Genomic DNA, 9,588 nt, shown 5'->3' with positions numbered 1-9,588 from the left:
TATGGAATCTGGATTATGTAATCAGATTCCAAAAATGTAATACTAATTATATTATGTTTTAAAATATCCATATGCAGATTACAGTTACATTTTACCGATTACATATTCACACAATGGCAGTTACTAACTTATTACAGCCTGTAAATTTGGACGGTTTTCCAGTTGTTGTGCAATTGTACACACCATCCACTAGATTACACAGAAAATGAACACATTTTAATTGGTATTTGAAGTGAGTTTTCAGTGAGTCATTTAATCATGAAATACTGTCTCTTTGAAGCTCTTTGTCTTGATCTGTACAAATTAATGTCAAAGTTAATTTACAGTTTAATCCACACAAACTCCAACATATTTGCAGATGTTGGTTAATGGTCACATTGACAACTTATTTTTTTATTCTGATTTGACATTTTTATGTCATTTTTATAAATTATTAGCTTTTCATCAACACCTTAGTTTGAGAAACTGCTGTTTGTTTAATGCATTTCATGATATCGTTAACAAAAAATGGAAGATAGATTAGATAGATCGATTTCTGCTGCGACATTTAGATGGTCATGTCAGATTCGTGTCAGTATGGACCAAAATCTCTGAGGAATGTTTCCAACACCTTTTTGAATCTATGCCATGAAGAATTAATGCAGTTCTGAAGGCAAAAGAAGGTCCAACATCAGTACTAGCAAGTTGTATTTAAAAATATGTCCTGTGTGTGTGTGTGTGCTCTTGTTTTTGTGACATATCAGGACACAACTCTGTATAATGACATGGGTATGACACAGGTATTACAAGGAGAGGGTGACTTAGGAGGACATAACCCATTTTCAAAGTGCTTATAAATCATACAGAATGAGAGTTTCCTGTGAGGGTTAGGGTTAGGTGTAGGGTTGGTGAAGGGCCACAGAATATACAGTTTGTTCAGTATAAAAACCATTACACCTATGGGATGAACCATGTGTGGTGTGTAATGGTGTGTGTGTTTGTGTGTGTATTTATGTTTGCAATCTTGGAGAAAATCTCTTTTTTTTTAATGAACTCCTTGCAAGGAACTTGGGGAATACAATACTGCCTTAGATTTAGCCCAAAAGAAGGTCCCTATGATGGTTTAAAATGCAGTTTTGGTTGGTGGTTCACTTTTAGAACAAAGCTTGAATTTCCAAGATATGAGCCAGTTAACTTCAAAAATTAAAAAAAATGTTATGTCTATATTTATAAGGTTGCAGAGGTGGGTAGAGTACCCAAAAACTGTACTCAAGTAAAAGTAAAAGTACTTCTAGAAATATTTACTCAAGTAAAAGTACTAGTCTTGAATAGTTACTTTGGGTCATATTTACTGAGCCTATTTTTATTTAGATATATAGATAAAATGTATGTGTGTGTATAAATATATATATTTCATCAGCCTTTACTCCAGTCTTCAATGTCACATAATCCTTTAGAAATCATTTCAATATGTTGATTTACTATCAATGATGTTCTTTTTATCTTTCTATGCATCAAATAATCCTAAACAAAATCTCACAGGTTCCAAAAAAATATTAAGCAGCAAAACGGTTTCCAGCACTGGAAATAAATCAATATATTAGATTTATATTTTGAAGGATCATGACTCTGAAAACTGGAGTAACAGCTGATGAAAATTGGGATTTGCATCACGAAATAAATTATATTTTAAAGTGTGTATTATATATGTATAAATAACCTCTGACACAGAGAAGAGAGAAAACTCCTAACATGACCGCTAATTTACCGAACATCTGAACATAACGAACCAAATGCACATTGACGGATCTCCTTCTGTCTGCACGCAGAAGTATATTTCTGCAAGCGTAAATATTGTGGAAATATCATAATTAATTGTGTCTAGGCATATGGGGGTCATCATGTGACATACAGCAGCCACAACAGCATATTGGAAAATTATTATTAAGCAATATTTATTTATTTTTTTCATTTTTTTTTAGGAAAACATTCCCAGACGCATTAACTATATAATGAAATATCTCGATTGTCACATTTCATAGAATGCTAATAATGATAATATGCGATGGTCAAAGTAGCCTAATTATGTCATTTATTATAAAACCCTGTCTGTTTACCTAAGTAACAGATATAGGTGTCATGCCATAACATATTTTTAATACGACTGACTTTATATTAAATGTGAATTTAACATTGAAAGTTAATGTGATATAAATATTGCTACTAATCTTTCATTGTTCAGAAAGAGAGCAAATAACATTTACATTATTAAAGATCATTTTCACTGACAGTCTAGAGTTCAATCACTCTCAGAAACTTCCATTAAATCACTGAAACTGTTAACACTGTGAAATCAATATCTTAATTAAAGATTCGTACACACATCTGCACTTTGTTGTTCCTGCGAGAGAATTCGCCAGAAAGAGGTATTCAGTCAGTGAGCGAATGAAGGAAGCACCGGCATTTTAGCGATGACTCATCTGAACGCCTCTGATTGGCCAATGCTTTAATAAGCTCAAAAGAATCATGTGTGATTGGTTATAATGCGCAGCGCTGTAAAAACACATCTATCTCTGGCTCAGCGCCAGCAAGCAATCACAGATCTGAATTTAGCAGCTGATGATATGACTCGCTGGACGTTCTCACGCCGGTGTGATTGTATTAAAATTAATAAAATCTTAATCGGCTATTTTTTCTCTTTTAGAAGCTGCATTCAACTTGACTCCCCTCTGTTATAAGCCACACACGTACAACTTAATGTCACAGTGGTATCGTGTACTGTAATCGAATGTAGCCCAAGTTATTACCTGTTGAACAGTAGACAGCACACGCGGTGTTTATCTAATAAGGATCTCCATCGCAAGCAAATAATAGCCTTTGCAGATTTGCTTTCAATTCAGTGCAGTTCCAGCCACGTTTTCAACGCTGCTGATGTTAAACGTTACAACTCTGAGTGAACCACTTCAGACGCTCAGCGCGTGCGGCAGGGAACTGAACGACTCATTCAAACTGATTCATGAACCAATTCACTCGTTTTCCAATTGGTTTGATCAAGCCTTTGAACAGAATTGACTCAAAAGAATGAATCATTCGCGAATGGGCATCGCTCATTGCCCAGAGAACAGTAGACGGCGCGCCGCGTTTGGAATAAACTGAAGCATTTATAACATTTATTGCATTAAGATAAAGTAACGAGAGGAGCGTCGCCCACAGTAACGAAGTAAAAGCACAGATTTTTCCCAAAAAATTTACTCAAGTAAGAGTAAAAGTACCCATCTATAAATATACTCCAAAAAGTATTAGTTACCCCAAAAAAATACTCAAGTAAATGTAACGAAGTAAATGTAACTCGTTACTACCCACCTCTGTAAGGTTGTGACACACCAAGGTGATGGTCGGGATGTTTATGAACTAATCTGACCCCGTCTGAGGTTTCATTGCCGAATGAGCAGGTTGAATCTGCGTTGGGCATTTGGTGAGCTACATCATTCTGATTGGCTGTTCTGAACAATTGGTCCAGACGCATGGACTCGGTGACAACATAGTTGGCTTTCGTCACTGCTAGTTCTTTGATGTCCGTTTGGTGTGTCACAGCCTTGAAAGGAACTAACCTAACATAAACCGATTTAATGCTCTTACCATGCGCATTCTGTAGACATTGATGAGTGTGTGAGAGTGACCCATAACTGCAGTAGTGAGCAGGTGTGCATGAATACATACGGAGGTCATCGCTGTGTGGAGGCGTACTGCCCTTGTATCCAGAACACCATGCACATCAAAACCTCGCCGCTGTGAGTCACATCACTCCCCTTAATCACTTGCATTATTGTGTATCTCAGAAAATTCAACTTTAAGTTCAGCAAGAGTTCTCACTAGAACCAGGAAGTATGACCATATTAGCCCGGTCCTGTCAACACTGCACTGGCTCCCTATCAAACATCGTATAGATTTTAAAATATTGCTTATTACTTAATACATTACTTAATATATTAATATATTGTGTGTATATATTACTTAAGCTTCCCATAACACCCTATGTACTTGCTACATCATTAGAAGAATGGCATCTACGCTAATATTAGTCTGTTTCTCTCTTGTTCCGAGGTCACCGTTGCCACCAGATCCAGTCTGTGTCCAGATCAGAGGGTCACTGCAGTCACCCGGATCCAGTACGTATCCAGACCAGATGGTGGATCAGCACCTAGAAAGGACCTCTACATCCCTGAAAGACAGCGGAGACCAGGACAACTAGAGCCCCAGATACAGATCCCCTGTAAAGACCTTGTCTCAGAGGAGCACCAGGACAAGACCACAGGAAACAGATGATTCTTCTGCGCAATCTGACTTTGCTGCAGCCTGGAATTGAACTAATGAATGTTGTTCAGTTGCTTTGACACAATGTGTTATGTTTAAAGCACTATATAAATAAAGGTGACTTGACTTGATTATAACACTACACGGGTGCGTTGCCGCTATTGTAAACATTAGCATAAAAATACTGGTGTTGACGCAAAAGCATTGATCAGATGTGTGCGCAAACACTGACATATGCATACTAAAAATATTTTATTATTGTTCAGTGTCTGCACACTTCCTCTCCAGAAGTTATAACTTCTTTGTACACATTTAAACTAGAGTTGCATGAATCTCTTGGGGGTCATTTACATACAGGCAGAAGAATGGGGGGGGGGGGGGGGGGGGGGCAAGACCTAGAGACACGTTTTTTAAAAAGTTGAACTTCTTTTTATTATCTTAAGCTGTGTTGTAAAGATGCACGACCAGCACAACATTCAAACATGTCCATTTAGCAGATATTTACATAGAAAACCAATGGAATAGTAGTTTATCCTAGTTCAGACTCATCTGCTTCTTTTTTAAAAAGTGAAAAAAGAGGTTGGGCCAGTGTTGCCCCCTTGTGGACAAACTAATTCATATGCCTGAGTGCAAGCCATGCTGAAGATGAAATTTACATCACACACTTATGATGAGCAAAAAATGAAGTGCATTTGCAATATGTCGACCAAATATCCAGTTAACATATTTTGCGTAGATCATGTTATTAGTATTTGACAAGGGGCTTTTTCCTCCAGAGTTATAATTGTCACATTTGCTCCAAAACAAAATTTCTGATTTACTGCTCTTTGCCGATGGTCTTATTTTATTTCCAAGACATAATTTGAGGTTAACCTTTGATCTAGCATTTCAGCATCTCTATCTGGTTTCTCTTCAACCCAGACATTGTGACCGTAACCCTTGCATCCGAAGAAACAACGCATGTTTCCAGGCCCTGGTCTCCATTAACTTCCACTTCATGTCCGTGGTGTCCAATAGGTCCACACCCACCGTCCTCTTCCGGTTGTCCACAGCTCGCATCCTGGGGGACACGCTGCACTTTGGTCTGCTGGGGACCCAGGGAGTCCAGCACTTCAGCGTCCAGCGCTTGGACAGACTGATGGGGCAGCTGGTGAACTCTCTTCAGGGTCCCGACACACTAGAAGTCAATACAGAAATGAGCTAGATGGAAAGAAGGGTGCTGCTCGGGCGATACGTCACAAAAGTCACTGTCTTTGTGTCACCATCTAAGTTTTTAGAAGCAGGACACAGATGATGTACTGATATTGGGAAATTATTTATAGGCGAGATATTGAGGACTGGGCCTGTGGAGGCAAGACAGGAGCACAATTATACCATTTCTAAGGTGCCAATTTACGAGGACAAAACAAAATCTACTTCTGGTCAGAGTAATTTAGTTCCTCAGAATAGAGAAAATGTATGAATGTGGATGCTGTTAACTGCGACTACATGATTGACAGGCCAGTTTAAACTGTGACCGGATGCACATCAATTAAAGATGCTGTTAAGACAAAACCGTATGTGCCGAATCAAGAAAATACTTTGGATGGCTGCACACGTGTACAGCTATCCAATGTAATTACGGAGGTTTTTGGAGAGTTGCACCACATGACATTAAACGATAATTAATAAATAAAAAATATTTTTTCTTCCATCTTTTTTAATGATCTCCACATTTTACATTTCTACATTGAGCCATTCATTCATTTTTTTTTATTCAAACTGTTAATCTTTGATGTTTTACAGTTGAATTAATGAATTGATCCTTAACAAAAATCACGTAATGTCGCCAGAAACCAGAATGCTTTCAAAAGCACAACAATAAATCTCAGATAGCATACATACATACATACATCAACTCACAACGGAAGCAGATGTGGCTCCACTGAAGTAATAACAGGAAAGTTTGTCACAAAAACGTGGCTACACAAGACGATCCAGACCTCCTCTCTACACTCTTGACATTTACGTGTGTGAGGCGGCTATATAAAAACACTCGCACACAGACGCCAAACCTGAACCACCATCAAGCTTAAACTAGACAAAACACAACAGATACAAACCATCAGATCAATTTTATTAACAACGGTCCAATTCAACTCGTACAGATCAAAACATGAGAATGAAAACAGAAAAGCGCAGTTATTGAGTTACATCAGTATAGTACACAGTTTAATCAGATTTGAGGAAAAATACTTTTTTTAATAATAAATTTGTACACTGAAAGTAAATACAAAAACAATGAATCATTTCGTCATTTATCAGTTGATCATTTCTATGTCATATATCAGTTAGACAGACAGGAAACGGTGGTTGGGAGCAGATGACATGCACATGTAGGGCTAGTTTAACTCATTCAAAAATAATGCGAAAGCCTGCACCCAGCCATCGACAGCCAGGTTTGGATGGATATATATATATATTTTTTTTTTTTTCCCCATCGGCTCGGAAAGAGCAAGCCAATCAAACTTAATCAAAATTAGTATTTTTTTTACTATATTTATCTGACCATGCCAATAAAAAAAACAAAACTGAATACAAATATTAATTTTGATTGGCTTGTTCAGATACACAAACACCCCCCCCCCCCCAAAGATAATAATTTCAATTAATTTTGATTGGCTTGGTCAGATCAAAGTATAATTTTTTTTGCCCATTTTAATGATCTTTAAAAATCTATTTTAAGGGTATTTTAGGAAATATGAACCCAACACGCATTTATAAATTAAGTGTAATGTGGCAACCAACACTAGATCTCCAGATACCAAGCCATTCATTTCTATTCATTTCTATTCTAGCCCACACACGTAACGGTTTCAAACTCGTCAGACCCTGTGAATGAAATATGATCCTAATATATACAAACACCACAGTTTAAGTGATTTGTATCAGTATATACCAATTATACACCTCCTTCAAAGCATCAAAATAGATCAATGACTGTTGAATGAAATGATTTACAGGTAGAGGAAGGAGCTTATTTCTCTGCTGATAAATGAACAACAGAATTAGGAAGTTGAGGGAAGAGCTGTACTGGTTTAATCGCTTTGAATGAAGATGTAGAAAACGCAGTTTCTTCATCTGTGCAGAAAACCCAGATCACGGTCATGAACTGAAGTTTTTCGAAGCAGGGATATGAGCATTGAAAGCACATGAAGCTAAAAAGCCATTAGTGCAAGAATTCCCCAACATGGATACATTCAACATCATGGCCTGAAAATAATAAAGCAAAAACGCATGCTGAAGCATATTAAAGCACAAGCCGTGTGATTTGATATGAATTAAAGTGTCCATTTTTGTTATAATTTCCTGTCCTTGCTTAAGGGTGCGACCCATGGGTGACCAAGTTTTCCGCAAAGAAAAGAAAAATGCCAAAGTTAAGGCAGAATTTGTGTTACCCACAATCCTCATTAAATTGATACAGCTATTTACAGTATGAATGGATTCCAACAGCATCATGACATTAATTCAGATTATTAAAGCACAGCTTGAATGCACAAACACTAGAAAAAGTCCACTTTAATGTCATTGTACAAAAGCATAAAAATAACAATAATACAAAAGCCAAATTAATGATGACGCACAGGGACTGTAACATTACAGCTCTATTACACTTTTAATATACGGTCACTCAAGAGAGTGAAATTTTATGTGAATGGGGGTTTATGCATTAAAGCCTTCGGGCGTAAATTATTAAGAAGCTACAAACCCAGTCAAACAGCAACTTAGCCACAATTACGAGAAAAACTCAATAGTAACGATTCTTAATGCATCACAACTCAATCTAAGAAAAATGAAACCAAGAAATGGTGGAAACTGTGGCGCTAATGGACGTCACTGAGCTTAAAATGTTTTAAAACCACAAGAGATGGACCCACTGTGAACGAAGCTTATTTCAAAAAGGTGTACGAAACACGGAGTGTTCAAAACCGATAATTCCCCTAAAACAGTCCGCAGGATGTCTGGAAACCGAATGATATAAGAGCAATTCAGAGCATAACCGTGCAATAAAATGATCTCTCTGATGTGGGTGAATCGTCAATAACGTGAATTCGGCTCACATTTGACTCTCTGTATGGATGGTTTGAGCTAAAAGAACGGTTTGTTAATATGGCACTATGAAAACATGAATCGAACGACTCATTCAAAGCTCAGAAGACACCACAGCCGTCATAAACTGCTTCGATAACAGCAGTCAATAAACAGACTCGTAGTCCAGAATCAAGTCGCCCTTAGATTTGCAATATTCAGATTTTTATCATCCAATTTCGAAGTCTTGTGGCTCACTTAAGACCAGCATTGGGCAGCGACATGTGAGACTTTCTCCCTTAACAAAATCAACCAGCCAAATGAAAGATAGAAAACATTTATAACCCCTTTTTGCAAAGAAAGATGTTCCCAGTGACATGAAGAAAAATCCTCAAGAAGCCCCATGATAAAACCAAACAAATCTGAAACACAAATTCTCACTCGGATCGGCAAAAAGGCACAGACACACATTCGTTCAATCGCTCGAACTTTGTCAATATGCACATCATCAGCAACTGGCTGCTTCCTAAAACATGGACGCCAAAGATTTCGACCATCCCTGCAAACCAAAGGAAAACAAAAGCCAAACCTCCTACACGCCAAAACATCAACAATAAATTAAAACATGTAGCTGGAAAGCAAGCCAAGTCTTTGAGATATTAGTTGGAGAAAGCGGATTGGTGTCATCTGGCGCGCCGGGATGTCGGGTGTGCAGCAGGCAGGTTTGAGGACAAGCACAGTCAGGGAAAAACAGAAATAAAAATAGTGTGTGTGTGTGTGTGTAGCAATTAAAACTGGGTCCCAATGTGGCCGTCGGTGGTACCACAAAATGCACACACAGCACAAGTCTGAACACCCTCCCCCCCTCCGTCAAGTTTGCGTTTCCAACCCCAGTGTCCTTCCCCGGCCCAGGACGGAGAACGGCGTGTGGGGCGTGATGGGCTGTTTGCCCTGCAGGGGGAGACCAATGGCACTTCCCCTGCCCTGCACCCCCTCTCTACCTGTCCTTCAACTCCTGCGTCACACGCTTGGTGATGCGGCCGCAAAACAGACCCATGAGGAACAGCAGGATCACGCACATCGCCAACATGCTCAGGATGTAGGACTTGGCAGGAGACATTAAAACCTGCCCGGCCAGATCCGAGAAACCTCCTGCTGGAGCCACCTATTGAGAAACAACATCAACTTCTGCTTGTAAAAATTCCATGCGTGTAGTGAGCACACCAA

The 9,588-nt window shown here is 38.5% G+C and overlaps 1 protein-coding gene across 2 annotated transcripts in view; it reads right to left on the bottom strand.

Moving 5' to 3' along the window:
• Positions 1-7,005: 7,005 nt before the first annotated feature.
• Positions 7,006-9,588, bottom strand: part of glg1a (golgi glycoprotein 1a) — a 29,408-nt gene continuing 26,825 nt past the window's right edge. For both annotated transcript variants that reach the window (XM_059546228.1, XM_059546229.1), the window contains one exon: positions 7,006-9,526. In XM_059546228.1, the coding sequence (XP_059402211.1) occupies positions 9,359-9,526 (168 nt within the window). In that variant the 3' untranslated portion in view covers positions 7,006-9,358. The remainder of the gene's footprint in view (positions 9,527-9,588) is intronic.

The sequence above is a fragment of the Carassius carassius genome, chromosome 50 (assembly GCF_963082965.1).
Source record: "Carassius carassius chromosome 50, fCarCar2.1, whole genome shotgun sequence".
Lineage (NCBI taxonomy): Eukaryota > Metazoa > Chordata > Actinopteri > Cypriniformes > Cyprinidae > Carassius > Carassius carassius.
The sequence above is the reverse complement of the archived record's forward strand: the minus strand, read 5'-3'. Positions and strand labels throughout refer to the sequence as shown.